This window comes from Syngnathus scovelli, chromosome 6 (genome assembly GCF_024217435.2).
Source record: "Syngnathus scovelli strain Florida chromosome 6, RoL_Ssco_1.2, whole genome shotgun sequence".
Taxonomy (NCBI): Eukaryota; Metazoa; Chordata; class Actinopteri; order Syngnathiformes; family Syngnathidae; genus Syngnathus; species Syngnathus scovelli.
Genome location: NC_090852.1, coordinates 5,853,466 through 5,879,230, shown reverse-complemented (window position 1 = coordinate 5,879,230; position 25,765 = coordinate 5,853,466). Strand labels below are relative to the sequence as shown.

General features: G+C 49.3%; 2 protein-coding genes across 10 annotated transcripts; one reads left to right on the top strand and one right to left on the bottom strand.

Annotated features, from left to right (window-relative positions):
• The first annotated feature begins 1,135 nt into the window (after window positions 1-1,135).
• phf21ab (PHD finger protein 21Ab) lies at window positions 1,136-10,877 on the top strand. Of its 6 annotated transcripts, XM_049722084.2 has the most exons (19): window positions 1,138-1,561; window positions 2,977-3,011; window positions 3,716-3,767; window positions 3,895-3,984; window positions 4,461-4,493; window positions 4,575-4,640; window positions 5,136-5,288; window positions 5,406-5,642; window positions 5,703-6,029; window positions 6,095-6,205; window positions 6,277-6,328; window positions 6,472-6,551; window positions 6,669-6,729; window positions 7,197-7,219; window positions 7,337-7,443; window positions 7,678-7,798; window positions 7,978-8,053; window positions 8,134-8,237; window positions 8,531-10,877. In XM_049722084.2, the coding sequence occupies exons 3-19, from the start codon at window positions 3,726-3,728 to the stop codon at window positions 9,125-9,127; spliced, it is 2,280 nt and encodes a 759-aa protein (XP_049578041.1). In that variant the 5' UTR covers window positions 1,138-1,561; window positions 2,977-3,011; window positions 3,716-3,725; the 3' UTR covers window positions 9,128-10,877. The 6 variants fall into 6 exon arrangements, with proteins under 6 accessions (XP_049578040.1, XP_049578041.1, XP_068507310.1 ...); XM_049722083.2 differs by having other exon boundaries at window positions 1,136-1,561; window positions 7,197-7,443; XM_068651209.1 differs by lacking the exon at window positions 7,197-7,219 and having other exon boundaries at window positions 7,220-7,443; window positions 7,643-7,798.
• On the bottom strand, window positions 10,057-23,363 carry fkbp16 (FKBP prolyl isomerase 16). Of its 4 annotated transcripts, XM_049722141.1 has the most exons (9): window positions 23,190-23,363; window positions 22,602-23,108; window positions 22,348-22,517; window positions 21,407-21,495; window positions 17,217-17,434; window positions 16,429-16,622; window positions 12,010-12,087; window positions 11,569-11,697; window positions 10,057-11,504 (listed from the first exon to the last, which is right to left on the bottom strand). In XM_049722141.1, the coding sequence occupies exons 2-9, from the start codon at window positions 23,002-23,004 to the stop codon at window positions 11,418-11,420; spliced, it is 1,368 nt and encodes a 455-aa protein (XP_049578098.1). In that variant the 5' UTR covers window positions 23,005-23,108; window positions 23,190-23,363; the 3' UTR covers window positions 10,057-11,417. The 4 variants fall into 4 exon arrangements, with proteins under 4 accessions (XP_049578098.1, XP_049578097.1, XP_049578099.1 ...); XM_049722140.1 differs by having other exon boundaries at window positions 22,602-23,363; XM_049722142.1 differs by having other exon boundaries at window positions 16,429-16,619; window positions 22,602-23,363.
• Window positions 23,364-25,765: the final 2,402 nt, after the last annotated feature.

Below are 25,765 nucleotides of genomic sequence, written 5' to 3'. Positions count from 1 at the left end.
TCAAGGCATTCCATAATGAAATGGAGGTAAGTCGAGACATTAATGTAACCCCTGGTCAACACTCTTAGGGAGTTATTCTATATTGACAGGGTTCTGAAGAATTGCAGCATTTAAAGAGAGAAAAAAAAAGCTTGGACTATAACTGAAATAAAATGTCATCAGTTTTCTTTTACTATAACTGGACTAAAATAACAGTTTTGTTTGTACTAAAATAACAGTTTTGTTTTTACTAAAACTGGACAAAAGTAACCGTTTTTGTCAACTAAAACTAGACCAAAATAGACTATTCTGACTAAAATAAAATAAAATGCTCAGACTTTGTCAACCAAAACTTAAAAGAACTAAAAAGAACGTTCATGAATGTTAATAAAAAATATTAAAGCTAATGTGAAAGCTTGACAAAGACCAGATTAATGCCTCAGACTCATGGGTTCCTTTTTTCCTGACAACTCGGACCTCCTATAGTTTAAAGGGGCGTTCTAGTGCACGTACGTTTCCGAGTTGCAAATATATCACGAGGCATTAACTGGGCAGTTTCTGATATAGTTTTCTTACTGGCCGATTTACTACAACAACATTTCAATATCCAGAAATGGTGGCTCTTAGTTTTGGTGTGCCATCCCAAGATTTTAAATGTCCCCATTTTGCACGGCCACCCCTGTGAAACATTTCCGGAGGCGCCACTGGCCCCAGTTCACCCAGGCGACCGACCCTCTTAAACGAGGGAGGAGAAGCGCTATGGAAAATGGCTGTAGCGGCCCCTGCTGGAAGAGGTGCAGAACAACAAAGTGAGTAAAAATAGTGCTACACTGTCCACTCGTCGTGTCATGACCGACGTGAGTGGCTCCACGAATTAATCGTGAGAAACACGAAGTGCACGAGAAAACGGGGGTTCATCCACTTCTAAGGCGATCATACACCACTACCGTACAAATACGTAAAACGGTATGTAGATGATCTGCGCACAGACTGTAACTATTGGAGCGAGTGAGAGAAGACGTGTCCCGTGCGTGTGTGATGCAGCGCGTACGTGAAAACGCTCGCGCGCTCACGTTGACTTTCGGTAGTTTCACTGAGTTTACATCCGGGTCTTTTCCCTAGGCAATGGGAGACGCAGCACCGCCGTTCCTTAGGCAAAGTGAAATAAATTCGCCGCACCGACACAAAAACTAGTCCGCTTCGGGAGGACACCTTTTTGCGGGCCGGTGGGGTCGGCCGACGCTGTCAGACTAACTTTCGGAATTAGCGTCACTGATATCAACGACCCGATGGCGGCCGAAGCGGCTTTATGGCGACAGACAAGTAGTTTTGCTAGGCCTCCGCGGCGGAGCGATATGAGGTGTGCGCAGGCCGAGCTGAATGAGATTGAACAAGAGTTCTTGTTTTGTAGCTTCAGTTTGTGTCTTTTCTCACGAATTTGACTAAAGTAAGCCTAAAATTTAGTAACTACGTCGCGGTGCTTGGGAAGGAGCGAGTGGGACTCTTTATGGGCTTCTGTTCCATCGTGGATCGGGTTGTTGGAGATATCTATTGAATTAATCTGGAGGAGGACTGCTGCTGAGTAAGTGCACATCGAGCTCTTCCATTTGCTAACTTTAATGTCGCCCTCACTCGCTCGCCTCAAGTTGGTGCTCGTTGCGTCCCGTCCCGTCCCGACCCCGTCCCCATCTCCGTGTGCATGCTCGCGTGCGGCCTCCGGGCTCTTTTGGGGGCCTCGTTGCGCTCTTTGCGGCTTCTTGTCGGAGTTCCTGCGGAGGAGGAGGAGGCGGTGGAGGAGGAGGACGACGACGAGGAAGAGGCCGACACAAGTTGGGCAGCCAGAGGCGGCTCGTAGCCTCCTTATCCCTCGCTCGCAGCTCTGTGGCCAGCGTGGGTGGTGGCCTTTGATCCACCTCGGAGGCATCCGTACGCCACCCTTTGGCCGTCGTGTTGTCGGCCGGGTGTCAAAGCGCGCTCCGCCGGCCTCCTGTCGCCTCTTCTTCATCTTTGGGAGAACTTAGCCGCGTTAGCTTGCCAGGCTAACGTGGCGAATAGCGTCAACTAGCTAGCGAGCTAACGTTAACGTCCACTTATTCTCCGACATTCGGCGCTACCGTCACTTTCGATGTCTTGGACCGGGTGAGGCTGAGAACGACCGCCGGAACCGACGACGGACTTCGCGCTTGCGGCGGCCCGAACTGTTCGGAAGGAGAGCTGGAGCACCCGGCTGGCCATGAACAAGACTCTTATAAAACATTTATTACAGCACTTGACTTGAGTGCTTGGAACACAAAGTGAAACTTCCATCTTAACCGTCGTCCGTGTTCGCGGCCCGCGACGGCTCCTCGCCAGCGACGTCCCTAGACCTGACGTCCCATCCCGGCTCCAATTACTCCAATTAACCCGGCGGCCCGCGCGCGACCGCCCCCTACATGCGCTCACCTGTGTGCCCTTAAGGAGTGTCGTGTGTAACTTTTCAACTTGGAAAAGCATTCATCGGGCAAGTTTCGTTGCAAGTTAGATAGAAATAGAAAGCAACGGAAATTCTTTACTGCCAATATATGGTGCTGATACAAAGAAGTGTGCGTGGGGAGGGGGCGGGGGAGGGGAAGGGACGGCGCACTGTGATGATGTTATAGGACTCCATCGGTACACAAATTCTACCTTTTAGACCTGATTTTTATCAATACAACTACTGCAACATGCCTTCTCTAATAAATGCCATGCGTAGCGATAATGCACTGACAAACTGATTTATGGAATGAATTTATGTATTTTAAGTTTTTTTTTTTATATTACATTGTTTTATATATTACTTTTAAGACGAACAGATCATATCAGTCATCAATACACCTTTATTGGTTCATTTGACTGGGTCAACCGATTGACACTTATTGATCAGTCATTGATTGAGCAAGCTAATGTCTGACATTGGTGTTTTGCTGGTGTATTGATGAGACGTTGATGATCGATAGCTGTCGTGTGTTTGTTGTGCAGGGCAGAGGGGCAGAGTCCAGTCCCACAGCCAGGTGGTGAGTCCCCATTTATTCCATACGATTCATCCCAAAACCTGAGTTGATGGATATTTACAGTACATTAAACATGTTGACTTAATTCAAAGCTAACTTGCCACAAGTGAATTAACAAGATAAAAATGTTTTCAAAAGACCACCGTCAACACAAAGTCACGCGTGCACCGCATAAAGAAAAACAACTAAAATAAGTTGCTCAATAAATGACTTTTCATCATAACACATTTCATGCACACAGATGAACGGACAGGCACAAACTTTCAGAGTTTCAACTACTTCAATCTTTCTTAGTCAAAGGAGGAGTGACTTGGGCATATGCGGCAATACTTGGGCTGCAACTATCTGCTACTACCTTGGCATTTGGATATCCTACTGAAAATTCTATTGAGTAACTGAGGATACGAATAGGTTTTTTTTTTTATGTAGACAAGCAGCATTTTATATTTAAATTTATATTGTGTGTATTTTCCTCCGTCGAAACATAATAATTTGCAAAATAATAATTTGCAAAATAAAAGCATACCGAGGCCTCATTGTCCACATATAACTTTGTAATGAAGGTTTATTATGAAGTTGGCCTTCTTCACCGTCGTTGCGGTTAGCTTGACTTTGTCTCCCGACAGGGAAAAGTTAAAAGCGCTCTTGGCAAGTAATGTGCTTTTAGCAAACTTGAGTAAGTTGGAACGCTTTTCTCTCTCTCTCAGCAGCACGTTCATGCTTCAGTTGGATGCTTTTCCCACCGGAGACGGCGTTCAGGTACTGTCACGGCTCCCAAACCTCGTCTGACCTTTACGAGCTTTGAGTCGCGGAAACATCATGTCACAGGTCACGCGTTGCTTCGGCAACGGCCCGAAAACTTTTCATTTCTGCTTTGTGTCTTAAGGCTGATCCATCAGCTGAAAGACTGACTGCGTCAATGATGGAATTACAGACGTTGCAGGAGGCTTTGAAGGTGGAGATCCAGATCCATCAGGTGCCACTTTTTTCTCCGCTCACTTTTGCTGCCTGAGGAACGTTTCGGTCAGCAAATTAAATGGCAATGTGCAAAACAAACACGCTTTGACCGAGAGTGAATATAAACGCGGAGGTCTTAAACGTGTGGCCTGGGGGCCATTTGCATCCCGCAACTTGATACGACAGTTGAACATCAGTGCGGCCCTCACATTATTATTATTTTTTTTTTTTTTACCAGTCAATCGCCATCCGATTCAATTGAGACTGGCTTGAAATGGATTCTCATTCTATTCTCTTTTTATTAACCAGTGCTGTGTGCGTGTGCGCGCGTGCGTGGGGTGTGTGTGTGCGTGTGTGTGCGTGCGTGCGTGCGCGTGTGTGTGCGTGCGTGCGTGCGTGCGTGCGTGCGTGCGTGCGTGCGTGCGTGCGTGCGTGCGTGCGTGCGTGCGTGCGTGCGTGCGTGCGTGCGTGCGTGCGTGCGTGTGTTGCCCACAGAAATTGGTGGCCCAGATGAAACAGGACCCTCAGGTAAACTCGCCTGCGATGTCAGTCACAGGAATAAGCAGTCACATGACTTGTCACTTGACCAATTTTTTCTTCGTCTCCCAGAATGCTGATCTGAAGAAGCAACTTCATGAACTTCAGGCAAAGATCACTGCGCTGAGTGAGAAGCAGGTAGAGACACGTGCTGCCGGCCGAGGTTTGGACTCGACACAAAATTTCATCGAGTGTCTCATCACGTGCGTGTTTGAGGCTTGCTCCTCTGAGGAACAGAAAAAAAGCGCCAGAAAGGCTCAAACTCATGTTGGGATTGACCGGCGCATTATTCATATCTGGAAGATATTTGCCTTGGAATGGGGCGAGTATGCAGCGCTTGACCAACGCCACGATGGCGTACTTGAAAACACTTTGAGCTCTTTGAACTTGTCGTCGTCGCCCTGGTTTCCATGGAAACCGGCACTGAGACGCGAACATGGAAATTGCCTGGAAAGGTCACAAAGAAGTTGTTTACAAAGGACAGACTTCATTTTTAGCGGAGACGAGCAACATACCGACAACACAATGCGACAGATATAGTCCCTTTCAAGGACACGACGGTGCCGCTCGTCCTTTTCCCAAACGGGCCAGAACATTTCACCTCACATAAAAATGAACATTGTACTCCAACAGAAAAAGGTGGTGGAGCAGTTGAGAAAAGAGCTACTGGTCAAGCAAGAACCAGAAGCCAAAGTGCAGCTGCAGGTCCACGCGCCTCCTGTAGGGGGCGACGTCAAGCCCACCAACCTGGTGCAGACTCAGCAGATATCTGGAGGACTTCAGCAGGTAGGAAATGGATCACAAAAGATGTTCCCCAAAATAGCCGGAGGCGAGCATCGGGTGCAGATATTTTTATGTCTGAACTCGCATTTGAAGTGTTGTTCTTTTGATGGGACTCGCCAGACGCTGACGGTTACGCCGGTCCTCACGACCAAGACGCTACCTCTAGTGCTGAAAGCTGCGGCCACGCCTTCTTTGCCCGGTTCCATCCTGCCCCAACGCCCGGCCACCGTCACCATGGTAACCACCGCCATCTCCAAAGCCGACTCGCACAATGCCCCCATCAACCTGCAGGTGGCGGGCAAACTGAGCGCTCACAGCTTGGAGCCGGTGAGGCTGGTTTCCAAGAACGCCATGCTGGTAAGAAAGCGTCTAGCCGTCGTCATCGTTGCGCTTTACTGATGCGTGGTGATCGCTCAGCAGGTCAGACCAAAGCCCGCCTTGCCCGCTAACGTCCCCATCGCTCCCGCCCCTCCCCCGCCCATGATGGCGGCGCCCCAGCTGCTGCAAAGGCCCGTCATGTTGGCCACCAAGCTGTCGCCTTCGCTGTCGTCCGCCGCGCCCATTCACCAGCTGCGCATCGTCAACGGACAGCCCTGCGTCAAGACGGGCTCCGCCCCTTTGACCGGCATCGTTATCGCCGCGCCCACCACAGCCGCCTGCCTGGCCAGCCCCGCCCGGGCGCCCGACCCTGCCTCCGTCCCCACCCAGCCGCCCCAGATGGGTGGCGTGACTGCTGAACCCAAGGTAGGTAAAAGCGGCGCCAATGGTGCGGCGTCCGGACGAGTCACCCGTGCGTCTTCCCTCGGCAGACTGTTAAAGTGGGCGGCGCAGCCGAGCACAAGATGACGGTCACGCTCCCCTCTTCGTCGACTCCGTCCTTGTCTCCGCCTCCCAGGCCCAAGAAGGAGGAGAGTCCGGAGGTAGGCCACGGGTGACGTCGTAGCAATGGCGTTGCGCTGCTTGTCTGATTGCATGTGCGTCTTTCTTTCAGAAACTGGCCTTCATGGTGTCCTTGGGTCTGGTGACGCATGACCACCTGGAAGGTGAGCCTTCACCCCGCTCACATGGCTCGTATTACAGTTCGAAGGAAGGAAGGAAGGAAGGAAGGATGGATGGATGGATGGATTTTGGCCTTAACCCAAATATTGGAGGAAGGAAGGGTTTTCACTGTTGCGGCTCTTTTCAGAGATTCAGAGCAAAAGGCAGGAGAGGAAGAGGAGAACGACGGCCAACCCGGTCTACAGCGGTGCCGTGTTTGAGCCTGAGGTAAATCCGTGTGAAGGTGAAGATGTGCTGGCGGTCCGAGGTTGCCTTTGCTTCCTCAAGTTGACCGTCCATGGTCAAGCGGACCCGGAGTGACGTGCTTGCTGTTTTGTGTTCCAGAGGAAAAAGAGCGCTGTGAGTTACCTGAACAGCCCTCTGCACCTGGGGACCCGGAAGAGAGGTCGGTATAAGCTGGCCGCGATCAGCGGTCCACCCGGCGACTGAGCGCGTGACTGCCGAGCGGCAGCGGTGGCGAAACCCGCTCGTAGAATGCCGAGGCGTCGGCACTAGTCCCACCCATGTCGTGTGTCTCCACATGCTGCTATTAACACGCTTCATGTCCTCGCTGCCGTCACGTCTGACTCACTCGCACCACTAACACGATTTACACGCGTCCGACTGAGCGGCCGGGTCGAGTCACCTCCGTCGACGGCAAAAAAAAGCGACTCGTCCGTCCTGCGAAAGCAAAACGTTAAGATGGCGTAACTGTCCGAGCGGCAGGCTCAGCGAGTCCCTCCTCTGGATTGTATGCGCCAAAGGAGCGTCACGAGCATGGTGGCGCCGTGTGCACTAACACTGTCTGTGCTTCTGACTCCTCCCCTTCCTCCTCCCGCCCCTCCTCCCCCCTCCCACCCCACCTCACGCTAGCCAACGACGACTCCTTTTCCAAGGTATGTCATGCAGACTCTTGTTGTTCTTCCCCCTCTCCATCTTTCTTTTCTTTTCTTTTTTTGTTTTGTTTTTTTTGTTTTGTTTTCCGTCTTTGTCGTCTGTCTCATTTCACCCAGGTCGCCCACCCAAATACGGCGGCATCCCGGAGCTGGGCTGTCTCACCCCGACCTCCCCCTCCAGCCCCGCCCGCCCCCTCCCCCTGCCCAGCCCCAGCTCTGGGGATGTAAGTAACCGAGGGGGGGGCGGAAAAAGCCGCCGCCGTCGGTCGGCTCCGTCAGTAGTCTGTCAATCATCCACCCACATGTCATCAGTCTTACAAAGTGAACAGCCTCTCGGCCAAATTAGCGCACGAGCGGCCCCCCCGCACCGCCACCCCGACTAAAGCTCCGGGGGCGACTGATTGGTCCGATTCTTGCTCGCAGGGAGACATCCATGAGGACTTCTGCACTGTGTGCAGACGCAGTGGCCAGTTGCTCATGTGCGACACGTGTTCTCGTGTCTATCACCTGGACTGCCTGGAACCGCCCCTGAAAAGCATTCCTAAAGGCATGTGGATCTGTCCCAAATGCCAAGATCAGGTAACGGCCCGCTTTAGGACTGTTCAACCCTTTGTAAGCATCCACACCGCACACTCGTCCCGTTCCTTGTGTCACGCATCCGCCCCCTCCATCGTGCCCGTCGGCGGAGCTCGCCTTCCCCCTGATCCCCGTCGCATCTTTTCCCGTTCTGACTCACGCCGGCCGCTTTCTCCCGGCAGATCCTCAAGAAAGAAGAAGCCATTCCTTGGCCTGGAACGTTGGCCATCGTCCACTCCTACATCGCCTACAAAGAAGGTGAGCGCGTCGGTCCGCGCGGCCGCTCGCCATAGGAGACAGTCGGCTCACCGATGCCGTGCTCCGGCTTGTTCGTACAGCGAAAGAAGAAGAGAAGCAGAAGCTCATCAAGTGGAGCGCAGAGCTGCGACTGGAGCGTGAGCAGCTGGAACAACAAGTCAAGCAGCTCAGCAACTCCATCACGGTAAACGCTTATTTATTCGTTCGAGGACGGTGCCATTTTGGAAAACCGTATGTTTCTTGATTATAGTGATAGCGTTTTTTTATTTTTTTACTTTTAATTTTTTTTAATATTTAAGTATATCGTGCACTCCATTTGTAATGCTAGTAAAAATTGAGTGTGTGTGGGGGAGGGGGAAACAGCACATTGAGGACATTGTGTCCAAAAATCATTCGCCACCTATGAAGTGAACTTGACGAAGCAGGTCGCGTGCTAGCTTGTTGTTGACTTTTCCACTTATGTCTTTCCGCTGGCAGAAGTGTATGGAGACCAAGAATGGCATCCTGGCTTGCCAGAAGGAGATGCACCTGTCCCTGGACAAGGTCAAACATCTGGTCCGCCTCATTCAGGCCTTCAACTTCAACCAGTCGGCGTCCGACTCCAACGGCAGGGACGGCCGAGTCCAAGACATCACGGCGGCGCCGCCCGAAGCCGAGCCGGCCTCGCCTCAAGTCGAGCCGGCTGCGACCGAGGCGGAGGGCGGCGACGCAGGTGAGAGCGAAGAAGCCGGTGAGCAGGTGCCGGAGAGGAGCGAGACCGCCGCCGCCGCGGATGCCGACCGTCAGGGTGGCCTTGCGCAGGCCCCGGATGATAGGGGAGGAGCTAACTCAGAAAACAACGTCCGGGCGGAGGACGAGACTGTTGCGTCCCCGTGGGTGGAAGAGGCGGCCTCCTCGGAAGCGCCGCCGCACGCCGCCAACGGTACGGCCGCGTTGACGCGTCTTTCCCCCGCCGACGCCGCCGAGGACAAGACGGCCGCCGCCGGCCCCCCGGAAACGTGGGACAAACAGGACATCAGCGACAGCAACGACAAAACCTCAGAACCCTCCCAGCATTGTTTGCCAGCCGAGTGAGCGTCGCCTTCACCTGGAATACGATACAGAAAAAAAAAGTTGCCAATGTGTGTAAATGTCGTTTGTTTGCGTCGTATCGTCAGCCTGTGTCGATGGTAGATAGCGGCTTGGTCGCGCGCTCGCGCCCACTTAGCCATAGACGTTGTCACGAGAACGCTCGAAAGAAGTCCATCACACCAGAGTGTGCCTGTCCCGGCGGTTTGTGATGGGGGTGGGGGTGTCGCAGAGGGGGTCCAATAGCAGCCGGCAGACAACCCCGACCGACCCATTGCCCTTCAAACAAGGAAGTGCAAGAGAACGGCCCACCTAACTCGCCCACGCATTCACTTCTTTGTTTGAAGTGCCCCCCCACCCCACCTGCTGTAGCCACGCCCACAAAGGCAGGTGCAGAACAGGCGTAGCCAGAGTGGCATTGTTGTTGTGAGTCGTCATTGGTGTGTCCGTGTGATGTGCTTTTGTTTTCTGAGGACAACGTGTTCACGTCTTCCTGGTGTTGGGAATAAGTGCTTCGTGTTTTTCTCCGCCCGCCGCCATCTTCAACTGCCAAACGCATCAAATGCGCCGGGGGCGGAGCTAAAGCTTCCGCCTGATAGGTGACAAAAAAGAAAAAAAAAAAGCACAACTTGGGTTCTTCTGGTTCTGTGATGCCACCTAACTCCTCCCACATCGGAGGAAGCACAAGAAGAACCCGTAGGAGGCGACGCTCACTTTCCGCTCCGTCATTCATGGTGCCTCATTTGTTGGCGTTTTCTTTTTCTCTTCTCTCGAGGTCACAACTCGTGCCAGCCAATTTGCATATCTCATGGTCACGACTCCGCCCCCCCCCAATAGGTACCTCGAGTGCCTTCAATTTGTCTCGACTTGCACTGTGACGCGTGGACCCACCCCCTTCACCTCATTGGCCGCTCAGTGTTCTACTGCCTTAAATGTTTTTAGTTTTTTTTTTTTTTTTAACCTGATCAACCGCTCATTGAGGGGTCAAAGGTTGCCAAGTCTGCCAGGTTGTCATGATGACCAAGCCCAGGCGGTGATGCACTTTTTCACTTGAGCAGTATTATAAGAAAATATGTGAGCCCCTCACTCCCTTGTCAAAGCATGCCTTCTTATGCAATTTTTTTAGGAAGAAAGTTCATGATGCATTCCTGTTTGTTCATTAATTTTGCATATGGATTTTTGTGTGTTTGGAATGGGCGGAGCCGGGAGGAGCTGTCATTTGAGTGGGTGGAGCACAAAAAAGGGTCCATTCATCCAAAGAACACAGATGGCTAATGTTCAAAGAATTGCGCCGTTGCCCCAAGTCAAAGCGTCTGTTTGCCAGCGTCCAGTCATGACCGTGGCCTTCGAGTGTTGTCCTCACATGACCCCGTGACCCTGTGATTCCCACACCTGACTTTTTTTAATTTTTTTTTTTATCTTCCATATGCTCAGAAGCATTGTAGCGCTCTGAATAAAGAACAAGTGTACATTGGGAATCTTTGTATAATTGTTTGTATTTTTTCATAATTTTGGAAATGAATGTGTTTATTTTTTTGGACTTGTTCCACACGTGTCTTCTGTTGGCCATGTCGGTGGGATTCTTACCTCTGTATTGAGCCTCCTCTTCTTGTGATGATGATTTTAATGATGATGATGATGCAGTGTTTCACTAAATACTGTTGCTAGGTTACATGATGGCATCAGCCACCACAGGAGCATTTGATCAATTTCTATTTATTTATTTTATCAGTTTGCTAATAAATCCTCAAAACCATCACTCTTGTTTTTTTTTTTCCTCTTAGTTTTTCAAATTAGGGTTAGAGTTTTGAAATCATACAATAAAATTATAATTTCTCATAACCAAAAAATATTTTTATTGTAAATTTTATTATATTATATTTATTATATTATAATATTGTAATACTTCCAATAAACCATTCACAAAAATATGTAACTTTGTCAAATGGTCCTAACAGTTTTCAATTTGGGCTAAAATAGGATTTTGGAGCAGGGTTACAAATAAAGGTTGGGCATTCATATTAGGAGTAGGGTTTCAAATGTTTGAAGAAGAATCGCTCCCAATGTACAAACTTGCTTCTGACGAGAGGTGTGGAGTGCAAAAAAAAAAAAAAGACAAAAAATGGAACTCAACCTTGATTTAGACTCATATTCATCTAAAGAGCAGCAGGCAAGCCTTTTGTCTTTGTATTAGTGACCTTCATGATAAAAGTGGAGATAGGCCACAGTATGTAGTATTCAATGGCGCACTGTAAACTGGAGTGAAAATGAGCGTCGCCCGCCGATGAGGTGGCGCTCAATTTCTCACAGTGAGGATGACTGACGTCACTAAGCTGCCCAATGCCACCGCCAGAGCCGCGAGGATAAACTTCCACGAGATGTTCTGAAGCACAAGAAACACGCACGTCAAACATTTGGCATGCGCTGACGTTGCACTTTTATCTCACCAATGTTGTCTGCTTGGAGGGGAAGAGGAGAAATGGGGCCCTGTTGTAGCCGAGCACCGCTGCGGGCTTCGCTTCTCGATCGCCCCCTGACTGCCTCCTCACCAGCTTGGAAAGTTCAGCGTGGATAGCCTGGGGAACACATTGCATATTTTAGAACGAAAATCACAAATACCCCCCCCCCCCCCCCCTTTTTTATAAACAACTACAACTATGTGTTGTAATCTTTAAAATGGCCAGCTGGTGGCAGCAGAACAATAAAGTGTGTACTGAAGTGTACCATAAACAGCACACACGATGGCCCAAATTAGAAATTTTTGGTCAATTCCAGAAGTCGAACGATTTGAAAATATCTAAATTGGCTACTCTCCTTCACTCTTGAGCATTTCATTTTCTGATGAATGACGTTAAATGTGACAGAGTTGGGTTGTGTTTTTGTCTTACCTTGGTGGCGGGCTCCAGCTTCAGGGCCCTCTTGAGCAGCTCCATGGCCTCCGCGTAGTCACCCAGGTCGGACAGGATCTGAGACCAGAGCACATTTATTGCAGAAAAAAATCCATTTTAAAAGCATTCCAGCGGGCAGGAGAAGGATTTTATATTTTCTTTTTTCTTCCAAAATGCTTTGTTTTCCTCGCTTTCTAGACTCAGTTGTTTTTCTAATTATGTTTTTATATAGTCTTTGTTGAGTGCAAGAATCGGCTCAGTTTATTCCTTTTGCATTCGTTTTGCGTGGATGTAATTTCCCTCCATGCCACTAAAGGGACTCTCATGCATTGTAGTGGGAAGCATATAACTTGGTGAACTTCAATATGGCAGGGCTTGACAGTAAGCCAACAGTGTTCAGCAGGAAAAATACTTGGTTATTTTGGTTCCCTTTATGTTATGAGTTATTTGCCGTGTTATTCGTTTGGGAAAATAAATGCACACGTCTTAATGCTCCGTTTATCAGCCCCGGGACTTGACTATATGGGGTTTAGTCCATTCATTAGGTTGAAAACGACCTCATTTGGATTCTTTTGGAATTATTGTTCGTTTGGAAATTCCGGATGTGAGGAGGTCAAACGTTTGGGGTTGCTGTACACTGGGGCGGAGCGTCATCACACCGGGAGAGATGCTCCATTAAGGTATGGTTCGATCAGCGCTATTTTTGTTTTTCATGGCCATTGTTTCTTACGTGCGTCTAAAAAAAATCTCTTTGCTCGCTTCGTACTTTCAGGAATTAAACGATATAGAAGTAGTTTCTTTTCTTTTTTTGTTTTAATTTGTAATGGAAATGTTTCCTTTTTTTGTAATAAAATTGAAGCACGTGAATAAAGTACATTTACATGAGTAAGATAACATTGCATTTATGGATTTAACATCTTTTATAGCTGGAGGGTGGGGAAGATGGACGACAACCTTCACGCGGTCTTCCCTGTGAGTAGCAAGGTCAGGGCGCAAGTCCCGCTTGCGAAACTAATGTCGCCAAACAAACGCAGAGCCGGCAGACTGAGGAACGGTGGACGGGCAGTCATCCCGACCGTCAAAAACCGAGGCCTGTCGGTGCTTCAACTAAATGTCGAGGGCCTTACCACCGCCAAACTTGAAGTCCTTCGGCACCTGGCCGACTCCAATGGGGCCGCGGTCTTGCTCCTACAAGAGACGCACTGCACGACCAACAACATCCTCAAAATTCCTGGGTTTCATCTCGCCGGGTCCATCAACATCAAGTGTGGCAACCTTTGTCCGCACTAGAATAAGCTGGGCGGCCTGTAGCCAATCCCCACCAGGCTTCAACATCGAGTGGCTGGTTACTAAAATCCAGGAAACCTCAGTCATCAACGTCTACAAGCCCCCACTATCGGAGGTAACCACGTCACTCCCATCTGTAACTGCAGCCGCAATCTATGCAGGTGATTTCAACTGCCAGCACACAGACTGGGGGTACAACCATTCAACTCCTAGCAGAGTGGCGCTATGCGAATGGGCCTCCAACACTGATGCCCTGCTACTGTACGACCCCAAGGAACCCCCAACCTTCTTCTCTGCACGCTGGAACACCACCACCAACCTGGACCTGGCCTTCGCCATCTGCCGCAGCAACAACCCAAGACCGGAGAGGCGTGTTCTTGACAGGTTCCCCCGCTCACACCACCAACCTTCTATCATCAAAGTTCCATCATTGGTGGAATCGGTGCCAGGGAAGCCTGTGAAGAGACGGAACTTCCGAAAAGCCAACTGGGAGTCGTATACTGAGGAGACGGAAAGGAGGTCTGCCGGCCTGCCAGACCCAGAGTCCACAGATGTGGAAGCAGCCTATGCAGCCTACTGCCAGGTCCTACTGCGTGCGGCAAAGAAGACCATCCCACGTGGGTACAACAGGAACTACATCCCAGGCTGGGATGGGGAGTGTAGCCGCCTCCTGAGGGAACACCAGAGAGCCAGCTCCAGAGAAGAGGAGGACGCAACGGCAGCAGCACTGCTCGAAAAGCTGGACGCCACCCGCAAGGCGAGATGGACAGAAGTCATTGAATCAGTCGACTTCACCCATTCCAGCCGCAAGGCGTGGCAGACCATCAACCGCCTCACAGGCAGAAATACACCAGCCCACAGATGCCCAGTCACTGCAGACTCCATTGCCTCCCAACTCCTGAAGAATGGCCGCTTCCTGGATCCAGACAAAGACTTTGCATGACTGATATCGCGTGAGGTGTCTTGCATCTCAAGAGCGGCCAACGTCGATTTCAATCTCTCCGGAGCCTTTACAGCAGAGGAACTCAGTGAGGCCATTAGCAAGCTAAAGCCGGGCAAATCCCCGGGCCGTGACAACATTCACCCGGAGTTCGTCATTCACCAGGGCCCAACAACATCTAGATGGCTTAAAGCTTTCTTCACATCATGCTACCGGAGATTAAAGCTCCCGAAGATCTGGTGTAGCTCTGCTGAAGCCAAACAAAGATGCGGAGGACCCCAAGTCATACAGGCCCATCTCACTGCTGAGTGTCCCATTTAAGATCTTGGAAAGAATGATACACAGCCGCACAGAGACAGTGGTGGACTCACAACTCCCACGGGAACAAGCTGGTTTCCGTCACGGAAGGTCAACAGCAGACCAGATTACCCTACTCTCCCTAGACATCGAGAACAGCTTCCAGGATAAGGAGAAAGCTGGAGTGGTATACCTGGACTTAACTGCCGCATATGACACCGTGTGGCACCGGGGACTCCACCTGAAGCTGCTGAGGACCGTACCGGACTGGCATATGGTGCAGTTCATTATGGAGACGCTTTTCAACCGCAGCTTTACTCTCCAAACCAGCAGTGGGCAGTGTAGTAGGCTCCGTAGACTGAGGAGCGGGGTACTGCAAGGGTCAGTTCTCTCACCAACACTATTTAACATCTATATATACAACCTACCAGACATAGCATCCAGAAAGTATGGCTATGCAGATGATCTTGCCATCATGCTGAGTCAACCAACGTGGAAGGCGATGGAAGATGGCCTGAATGAAGACATGCGCACCATGGCAGCATACCTTCAAAAGTGGCTTCTCCAGCTTAGCGTTGGAAAGACTGTTGGTGCATCATACCATCTCAGCACCAGGGAAGCAAGGAGAGAACTGGCAGTGAGCATTGAGGGCAAACGCCTGGAGGTTCAACAAGCCCTGAAGTACCTTGGCGTGCGTCTGGATCGGACCCTATCCTTCAAACAACACCTCGAAGATCTGAAGGCAAAGATGACATCCAGGGTTGCACTGATCCACCGCCTTGCTGGAACAACGTGGGGAGCCTCTGCTAAGATCTTGCGGATATCAACCCAAGCACTGGTCTTCTCTGCAGCAGAGTACTGTGCTCCAGTTTGGATCAGAAGCCCCCATGCCAAAAAGGTGGATGTGGCAATTAACAACACCCTCCGAACTATAACAGGATGCCTGAAACCCACCTCTGTGTCCCTCCTGCCTGTCCTCGCGGGAATAGCGCCGATCAACCTTCAGCGAGAGGCTGCTGCCCTCGTTCTCGCCAGGAAGGCAAAAAATAACAACTGGCACATCCTGCACAACACTACAACAACTCCAGCTCCAGCAAGAGATGCTCAATTCCATCCCTGAAGACATCTCCAGAGATGCCTGGCTGGCAGCAGCTCGGAAGCAGGAGTGGGAGGCAGCTGGCCCCTCCCTCATGCACCGTTATATCTGGGAACCAGGAGACGGCGCCATAGGAGGAGACGAACTACCTCGCTAGCAGTGGACCACACTAAACCGCTTAAGAACTGGTGTTGGGCGCTTCAACACGTCTATGCGGCAGTGGGGACTAACGGACAGTGCGGCATGTGAGTACAGAGACCCCAAAGAGACAGCTGACCACATCATCAACACCTGCCCCCTATGTAGACCACACTCGGAGGCCGGTCTCTTTGACCTGGGACCAGAGATGCTGGCGGGGCTCCACGACACCAAGTTGGAGCTCTGATGTTACGAGAGAGAGAGAGAGAGAGAGAGAGAGAGAGAGAGAGAGAGAGAGAGAGAGAGAGAGAGAGAGAGAGAGAGAGAGAGAGAGAGAGAGAGAGAGAGTTGGAGCTCTGACGTTACGAGAGAGAGAGAGAGAGAGAGAGAGAGAGAGAGAGAGAGAGAGAGAGAGAGAGAGCGCACTGGAGGGTGAATCTAAAAGGCCAACGTTTCACTTCTATCGACTATCTGGATCTGGAAATATTTATGTTAAAAGTCAAGATTGTCTCCGTTGAAATCATCCTCATCGTCATTTCAAATATTCAGATATTCAAATAAAACGAGTAAGAAAATTGCAACGAGTTAGGATGAAAAGAGACAAAAGTAAGTTTTGTAAAGTGCTGGAAGAGCTCTGAAATGGGTAGGGTGAGCACCTGACCTTCCCCGCCCTATAGAGGGCCTTGACGTTGTTGGGGTCGAGGGCCAGGACGTCGCAGCTGGCATGGAGCGCCTCGTTGTACTTCTCCAGTTTGAGCTTTGCCGTGGCCAGGTTGTTCAAACACTTGACCCGGTAGTCGCGCACTTCCTGCGCTTCCTCCTTCGCTTCCTCCTTGGCGCCGCCGATGGCATCTGCTGAGGGGGAAGACTTAAAAAATGAAAATATCCTTTTCAACAATTCACATTTTTGGATACACGTGTACCCGAGAGCTACACGCAACTGCTGCCTCACACACATGCGTGTAGAGTGCCGCCGCCTCCTCGTGTGTGCTAATGACGACATCTCGATACCTCGCGTGTCATCCGGCAATTTTGCATTTCGCCTCTATGCTCGACCATTAGTGTCATTAAGGAGGTCCCATTGTTGATTATGCAAAAAGACATTGGCAGTTCAACACGCCACTCGGCTTCGATATTGCCGTCGCTGGTGGGCGGCCGACTCCATTCACATTTGCAACGCCACCGATTCGGGATTGAATATCGCCTGCTGCCACAGCAGCGATTTCCATCCACTCGGGAGGACTGTTTGATTGTCCCGATGGCCATTGATTGGCTCATGAGAAGAACAAGTGAAAGTCAATAGACAGGAATCAAGCCGGGCCTATTTGACCCGACTCAAGCATTTTGTCTCCCAAAACAGAGCAGACCAGTAACAGCGGGCGGCTCGGACTCAAACTGAGGCTACCGAGTCAAACTCGTGTGTTAAACGCTGACTCGGCGACGTCGTACCCTGGCCGCAGGTGGTGAGCACGTCCAGCGCCATGCAGTAGGCTCGTGCCGCCTTGCCGTACTCGTCCCTCTGGAAGTGGAAGTTGCCTCTTTCCCGCTTGTGGTTGCCGAGGCGGATGCGGTCAGATAGCGGCAAATTTAGCGGATCCGCTTTGTCCCTGACGTCCAGCAGCTGCAGCTGGTAGAGCATGGCAGCCCAGGCGGGGATGTCGGGCTCTCTGGAAAACACACAAACTTCACAATCACAAAGGCCAGCCAGGCAAGGCCAGCCAGGCCAGGTGAGCCTGCTGCCGTCGTCGAAGCCATTGATGGCTGAGTTTGTCCGGATCGATAAATGCGCTAAGCTAGTTAACTTCCTCAATGACGTGCTTGCTCGAGTGTGATGCTTCTCCGAGGCCGATTCTCAATCAATTGGAAAGTGGGAGAAAAATTTAAAATCCAATGGAAAAAGCAAAACTCGGATCCCTCGGACACGTGTGCCCTTCAAACTGGGACTGTGCTCTAAATCAAGCCCTCATAGTGAAACTTGAAATTGCCATCGTTCAAAATAAAATTCAACTGTTCATTCCCTCCACTTTGCCAGCCATAAAAAACAAAAAAAATCCCAAGGCATGATGCAGGCAGCACAGCTTGTGCATGTTTGTCTCTTATCTTCCCGTTGCACAATATGGCGAAGGCTGTCTATGATGTAACACTGAACATCAAGTGACAACAACACACCTTGCCCTAAGCCCTAAAATCAGCTCATCATTTTTCTATATCAGTGCTGAGGAATCAAGCGCTTGCAGTTATTATTTCTGCCTGTTGCTGGATTTGAAATTCAAACGCTAAACCTGTGTTAAAGCAACCCTGCGGCAAAATAGACCTCCTGTTAGCCTGTCTAAAATGACTTCCTGTAAGCTTCATTTTGCGCTGGCGTGAAAATGAAGTCATACGCCGAGCGTACCAAAATAGGGCTCTGAATGTTGACAGAGGAAATGAAATCCTCAGCTGGACACTTTTGGGTTTCCAAAAAGGCACGTCTTGTTTCTTTTCATTCATTGGCGTGTTGACGTAGGTTCTGTCCGTTTTGACTCTGGCGTGGATGTGCAGCTCGCCGACGTCGGTGTAAAGGCGCTTCGCCGTAATCCCGCCCTCGAGACGTCACAGCTGTTTTTCCTCGCGTGCTGCCACACTGACCAAGTTTTTGGACAAGCAGAGTTGACCGACCGATCTTTCCAGGTAGACAATTTGCCTTCAAGCAGTCAAGTCCAATTTATGTATGAAAAAAATAATCTGTTACATTTGTTGTCTGAATATCAATTTCAAGCTGCAAGGCAGACTTTCTCCCCACCATGCTGCTTATTCAAGTCAGTCGTGATGACAAACTCGGGCAGGACCTTCTATTTGACCAGAAGCGTCTATTTGACGCTTTGATGTGCGTATTCATTGACCACAGCAAATCTTTTCATGTATGGCGGGCAATAAATGTCACAAATTGATATGCAGCAAATTAATTTCCCCTTCAAGTCGCTGCTGACATTGCTATCATGCAAGCGGGACAGATCATTTCCACCGAGAAAATGTCACCTTCCTCTGATTTGTATCGCCTTGCAAATTGACCGCACGGCAGAAAAGTAAAGGCGATGTTTGCCCGTGTTTACACACACGTCACTGCCCTTCACCGAGTAACATCTGAGATTGACTTTTGCTTGATGCTAACGCACGATGCGAATCATCCTAGACAGTCTAATGAATAGCATTTGTACTATTTAACCGAGGGATATTGCGCACAAAAGGTGCAGCAACATAGGTAGACAGACAGTCAGACCATCTCAATGGAGCTACAATCATTTCAGTGGGGAAAGAAAATTGGAATGTGGTTGAGAACAAATTTAACTTGTCTCTCAAGGCACCACTGAAATATTTTTTTTATTAACATATATTATTCTGGACTAAAATACTTTATGTTTCTGGACCATCATGCTTTTTGTCCCTTCTCTCCTTCCACATTCACCCAATTCAGAAGGCTTTTTTTTTTTTCTACTGCCTTGTTTTGGCCAATACAAACGTCCAACCTTCGCCAATGTTCAAAGATAACGTTACAAGCGTCATATCTTTACATTGGACGTCAAACATTTGTGCAGGTGCACGCTTGATGACCAAGTGGTGACGTCTCAGCAAGATGAGTCACACGTCCCCGGTGACGCCGGTTCTCCGGGCAGCACTTGGTCACCTCACACATTTCCTGTGTGCGCTTGCTGAATTCTCCCACGCGCAATAAATTGTCATCGTCTCCAACGAAGGAAATGACCTCCCCCTCCTCCAAGCATGCCAGTGCGTAACATCACTATCCGTTCCATCTGCTTCTATTTTACAAATGAGGAAGTACGCGTGATGCTTCTCGGGTTGCTGGGCAACGCTACGTCACTCGTCTGCTGCAGTCGCTGCTTACACTTTGCCATCTTCGTTCAGAAATGCTAATACCGGGCCTTCGTCTTGTACGAGCAAGCAAACCTGCAGTCACCGTCTCCTGAAGCGTGATCATCAAACTATTCACAGTTCAGGCTAAAATCTATGACTTGAGGGGTTCCCCAAGGTTTAACCTCGAGCCCCTTATTGTTTTTATTTTTTTGTTCCTGACAGTTCAGGCTAAAATCTATGACTTGAGGGGTTCCCCAAAGCTTAACCTTAAGCCCCTTGTTATTTATGTATGTATGTATGTATGTATGTATGTATGTATGTATGTATGTATGTATGTATGTATGTATGTATGTATGTATGTATGTATGTATGTATGTAAGTATGTATGTATGTTCCAGTTCAGGCTAAAATCCCTGCCTTGATTGGCAGACCAAGCGGCAACAGCACTGCGAATGGTTCCAATCCACGTCATGTTCTAGAAGCATCGATTTTGACAGAATGCTACCATGAAAAGAGAAAACCTATTGTGGACCGTGCACTTATTGAGCAGACACCCGGTGCGAAATGTCGAGCACACGCTTCAGAATCCACACAATCGATTGATGGCGATTAATTAAACGATGCGCTTCAACACATTGTGTACCACAGAGCGGTTCTCCGAGTCAAACGACAGCGTCAACTCTCAGCTAGCACCTCGACGCTAAGTCCGTGTTTCTGCCCGTTGCCGATGTGAAATTGCTGTGCAGCATTTCATATTTCATTTATTGACAGCGCGCAGATTTACTGGTGTCCTCATCATCGACACCGTATAATGAAGATTATAGTTCTGACCAAATCATGAGCATAGGTGCTAAAGGTCAATCAAAAATAATAATTAAAAAAAAAAAGTCATCTGGACCATCTGGTGTGCCTCCATCTGACTCCCGAGCACACATTTCTAATCAGGCACATGAAAACAATCATTAACTGAGCCAGCACAACTTCGACTCGGGCAAGGCCGAGCGAGCTGCGACACATCTTTGCGCCTCGCCTCGCCTGTCACGCACACACAGAGAAGCAGTAGCTCACTGTGCTTTAAAAACATCCCGATGTGATGTCACCAGCAACCATTGGGAGTGTTGCGTCATGTTTTTTGTTTTTGTGGGTCTCTGACTTCTGCATTAAGCCCAATTTCCTGCTTTTATTCAACTCCAACAGCAACATGTTGCCTTTCATTTAACAGCAGCGGGAACAAAAATTGCACATGGCGTGCGTGGTAGTGGAAAATGACCTAATTAGGTTTACTTTGCTCTAATCATTAAAGTCTAATGCATATGTGCAGGTTTGATGTTTTTTTTTTTTTAACCTTGTTTAGACACAATGACAAAATGCAGTTAAGCCTGAAATTTCTCTCATTAAATCAGGTTTTGATTGTCTTGGCCTAATCGGGTGAGCTTTTTAACGTCTGGGCCTAATCTGGTAAAGTTATCTAAAGCAAACATGACATTCTAAATCAACCTCGTCCCATGTTTATACTGGCCCTTTAATGGTGTGAAGGTTATAAAGCGTCGGTTGTAACGCGAGTCGTTGGGAGGTTACAAACCGAGTCCGCCTCTCAATGGGACTCGGCGGAAGCCATCTGCTCCTGTTTATGGTTCATTAACCCCGCTGGCCTAGAAAAACAGCCCCCCTCCCCCCATGGCAACAGGTAGAACGGGGCCCCGGCCTCAACCCGCTATTGCTGTCGGTGAACAAAAACAAGAGCGTCCAGACTCCTCCCCGCCCGCGTTTACCATAAACAATCCTACCTGCCCAGTAGCCCGTACGTGTACTGGGAATCGGCCAGCAGTAATGCAATCTCGCCCTTGCGCATGGATAGGACGCACTCCTCCAGCGCCTGCACACACATATGCACACACACGGTACATAAGTGTGTTGCCAGACAGCAAGTGCACCAACATAGCATGCAAAGGTTTTCTACTCGCACTCAATGAGTTAAATATGTACAGTGGCCATGTTTGTATCTCAAATCATCTCTCCTCGTTGAAACGAATGGAAATGTTGTGGATCTGTTCCAGCCTCCGCAAAAAATAAATAAATTTAAGACATTTTATTTTATTTATTTATTTTTGTTTTTTTTATTTTATATATTACATTACATTACAAGAAAAATATAATTCAGAGCTTTATTCTTCTACATCTCCATGATGATTGAGTGACTGATGAGGTCACCAGAGGACATTGATGCAGATTTTGTTGTCTGCGGGTAAACATTACAATCAGGCAGTGCTAAGACTTGAAGTGAAAGCCCGGCCTTGGAAGTCTGCTTTTCCTGGAATAGCGCTCAAGGTACTGACTAGTGACGGCATTTTTGCTTATATAAAGAAACAGCGTTTCTCACTATAATGCAAAATTTTGGATCATAGTTGGACATTTTTTGTTTTGCATTTTTCTTTTGAGTGACACCACCAATTTTTCAGTGCACTCCACAATTTCAATATGTGTCCGGCAAGTGTTCAAATTCAACTACTTTTTATTTCTTTAATCAAATGAACCGAAAGCAACATGGTTTTCTATGAGCACACATCATTTAACCAAAGATGGTGAAAAAAAAAAGAAACAATTTGACTACAAAATAGTCTTTCATCAATACACAGATGGCATGGAAATGGATGAAAAACAGAATTCCTCTCAAATACTGGAAACGTGCACGGGGGGGTGCTGACTTTCGCACGTCCCGCTCGGTTACCTGGCTCACGTCGCCTTCGCCAATAATAAACGACAGCTTGGCGTCCTTCTCCACCACGGTGCGGTCTTCCAAGACGGCTTGCATCTTCACCGTGACCTGCTGGCCCCAGATGGGCCAAGGGGCTGAGGGGCCAGTGGGCTCCAGAACCTTCTTCCTCACCAGTCGGTCATCTACGTGCGCAAAAAGGACAGCGGTGCCGGTCCTGGAGGTCATCTAAAGTATGCAGCATAGCGGACGGCCCGAGGTTGCGCTACCTGTTAAGTGCTGCCAGTCTTCTTTGAGTAACAGTTGCTCAAAGGAGATGGTGGTCCACTCCTCCACAACGTATTCCGGAAAAAGACTCTCTGCCGAGCTGTCCCTCTCTGCTAGTACGTCCTTCTCTAAAGACGGTTCTTGGAAGCGCACCATCTTCCAACTGTTAGTCTTCTTCAATTGCCCACGTCTTTGCCATCGGGTCTCTGCTCCTCCTCCTTCTGGACAAGCCGTGCTCTTGAAGTTCTCCAATGTGATGTCTCCTGCAGGGCTCTCATCTCCATCCCTCTTGGGTCTACCCAGTTGGTCCTCCCTTCCTTCCTCAAATCTGAGCTCAGATGTATTGTCTCTCACCTCTCTCTCTGCAGGGTCCTTGTGGTCCTCACAACGACAATGTGATTCCATTTCCCGGTCAGAGAGCGGTGGACACCATCTGCTCTCGTCTCCAGAATTGAATGATCTTCTCAGGTCTAAGTCGGTCAGTCAGTTGGTGGTTTTGCTGTCAAAGCCTATAAGCGGCCGAAATATTAACGGAAAAAAAGAAGCCGTGCCTCATTGAATCCAGATGGCACTGTGTCCCCAAATCCTACCTTCATCCACGTAAAAAAGTCCCACGTCCCGCCAAGTTTTGCGTACGTCCTGCAGTGGGTGTGACCTTTGACCTCCACTCAGGCCCCCTGCACTTACATCTTCCGCCGCAAAAACCGAAGCAAAATTGAGCGATGCAAAGAAACCGTGCAGCGGGACGAAACACTCTGGGGCAGAGAGCTAGCGCGGGCGCTAATCTACAGGATTACAAGAGAAAAACCTAATCTGCCACAACGTCTGTAAGCTTCTTAATGACTTCACTGTTGTGCCCAATAATGTGGGTCCCACGAATGCCAGTGACCAATCGGACGGAGGCCAACAGAAACTAATTTGCCTTTGACGTGCCGCTTGGAAATTGAGGAGAAAATTATGCAATTGCAACAGACCGACGCACGTTTCATCGGCGAGTTGGAGGAAAATGTTTGCGACTTGAAGGTGAAGTCATGTTTGCGTAGGCTCGGGAAATGATGTTGGCAGAAAAACAAGAGCTCGCTTGTTCAAGACGGGCCGCGCGACGTCCCCTTCGCCACAAGACAGAATTTCAAGCTCCATGGTCCTAACGGCGCACGTTAGTAATTTTATGGACGCTAGCTAGCTAATGGATACTAGCAATGAAAGTATGTTCCTGGCTTTGAGCCAATTGTGCTCATTTTGAAACACTTTTTTTTTGTACATGGTGCTCTCAGACTTTGGAAAAAGTGGTCCAGCCACCTTTTTATTGGTTCAAAACAAGGCAGAGAAGAACCTAAAAATATTTTTACATTAATAGCGAGCGCAGTTGTGCCCTGGTTACAGACAGCCACTCCGTCTCAGCCTTTTGGTGAATAAACACGCTATGAGTCACATGTGTAGCGTGATGTCCATTGAAGTCAAAGTCAAAAGTCAAAGTCAGCTTTATTGTCAATTTCTCCACATGCCAAAGACACACAAAGAAACCGAAATTTCGTTCCCCCCTATCCCACGGTGACAAGACATGGCTCACAACAGACAAACAAGTAAACAAGTATAACAAAAGTGTGCTGAATAAATAATGAATAACTAACACAACAATAAATAAATAAATAAGAGGAGCAGAAAAAAAAAAGGAGCAAGTGCGCGTACAGCAGACATTCCCGAAAATAGCGCAACAGTGCCGCACGCTACGCACGCTACGCAGAAGGGGGTAGCGAGTTCAGGGCCCTAACAGCCTGGAGAAAGAAGCTGTTGGCGAGTCTGGTGGTGCGGGAGCGCAGGCTCCTGTACCTCTTCCCAGAGGGCAGAAGGTCAAACAAAGAGTGAGCCGGGTGACTCACATCTCTGGCAATCGAGGTTGCCTTGCGGGTGAGATGGGAGGTGTAAATGTCTTTCAGGGAGGGGAGCGAAGCACCAATAATCTTACCAGCCGTATTCACTATGCGCTGCAGGGCCTTCAAGTTCTGTTCAGTGCAGTTACCACCCCACACAGCGATGCAACTGGTGAGGACGCTCTCAATGGTCCCACGGTAGAATGTAGACAGGACTGCCTGAGGAGCACATGCACGCCTGAGCTTCCGCAGGAAGTATAGGCGGCGCTGAGCTTTCTTTGCCAGTGACGAGGTGTTTGCGGACCAGGAGAGGTCCTCACTGATGTGCACCCCCAGGAACTTGGTGCAGCTCACCCTCTCCACCACAGCACCGTCAATGATCAGCGGCAGGTGTGTTGTGTGACCCTTCCGGAAGTCAACAATGATTTCCTTGGTCTTCTTGACGTTCAGCAGGAGGTTGTTGTCCCTGCACCACGTGGTCAGAAGGTCAACTTCCGACCTGTACCGAGTCTCGTCGCCATTCGTGATGAGACCCACCAGAGTCGTGTCGTCAGCAAACTTCACTATGCGGTTGTCGCTGTAGGTCGCAGTGCAGTCATGCGTCAGCAGGGTGAAGAGCAATGGACTGAGCACGCAGCCCTGAGGGGCCCCCGTGCTCAGCGTGATGCTGGCGGAGATTTTGTCGCCAACACGCACCACCTGAGGCCTCTGACAGAGGAAGTCCAGTATCCAGTTGCAGAGGGAGGTACTGAGGCCCAGCTCGTCGAGTTTGCGGATGAGTCGCTGCGGCACAATGGTGTTGAAGGCAGAGCTGAAGTCCACAAACAGCAACCTCACATATGAGTCCTTTCTCTCCAGGTGGGTGAGGGCCGAGTGGAGGGCAGAGCAGATGGCATCCTCAGAGGACCGCTTGGCACGGTAAATCAAAACAATAATTTGGCAAGTTGAGTCTACCTTTCTCAGGTTAAGAGATTTTTTTTACGAGATTTTATGAATATATTTTTAGAAATAAACCCCCTTTCTAGTTTTTACTAACAAGGCTGTTTACTGTAATTTTTTTCCCCTAAAGTGGTACTAAAGTGGTAAAGTTTGAGAACCACTGAATCCGCAATGCATTCCAGGGTCATTCTAAAAACTTTACCCCGTCTCCGCGTGTCCGCGTGTGACTTTGCATACCAATGCTTGTGTTTACAAACACACGGACACGCGCGGACATAAAAAGCACGATCCAGTTTTGCCGCCCGGGAGACCAAAATAGATGTTAAAGACCAAAAACCCCTCCCACTGTGGAAAAG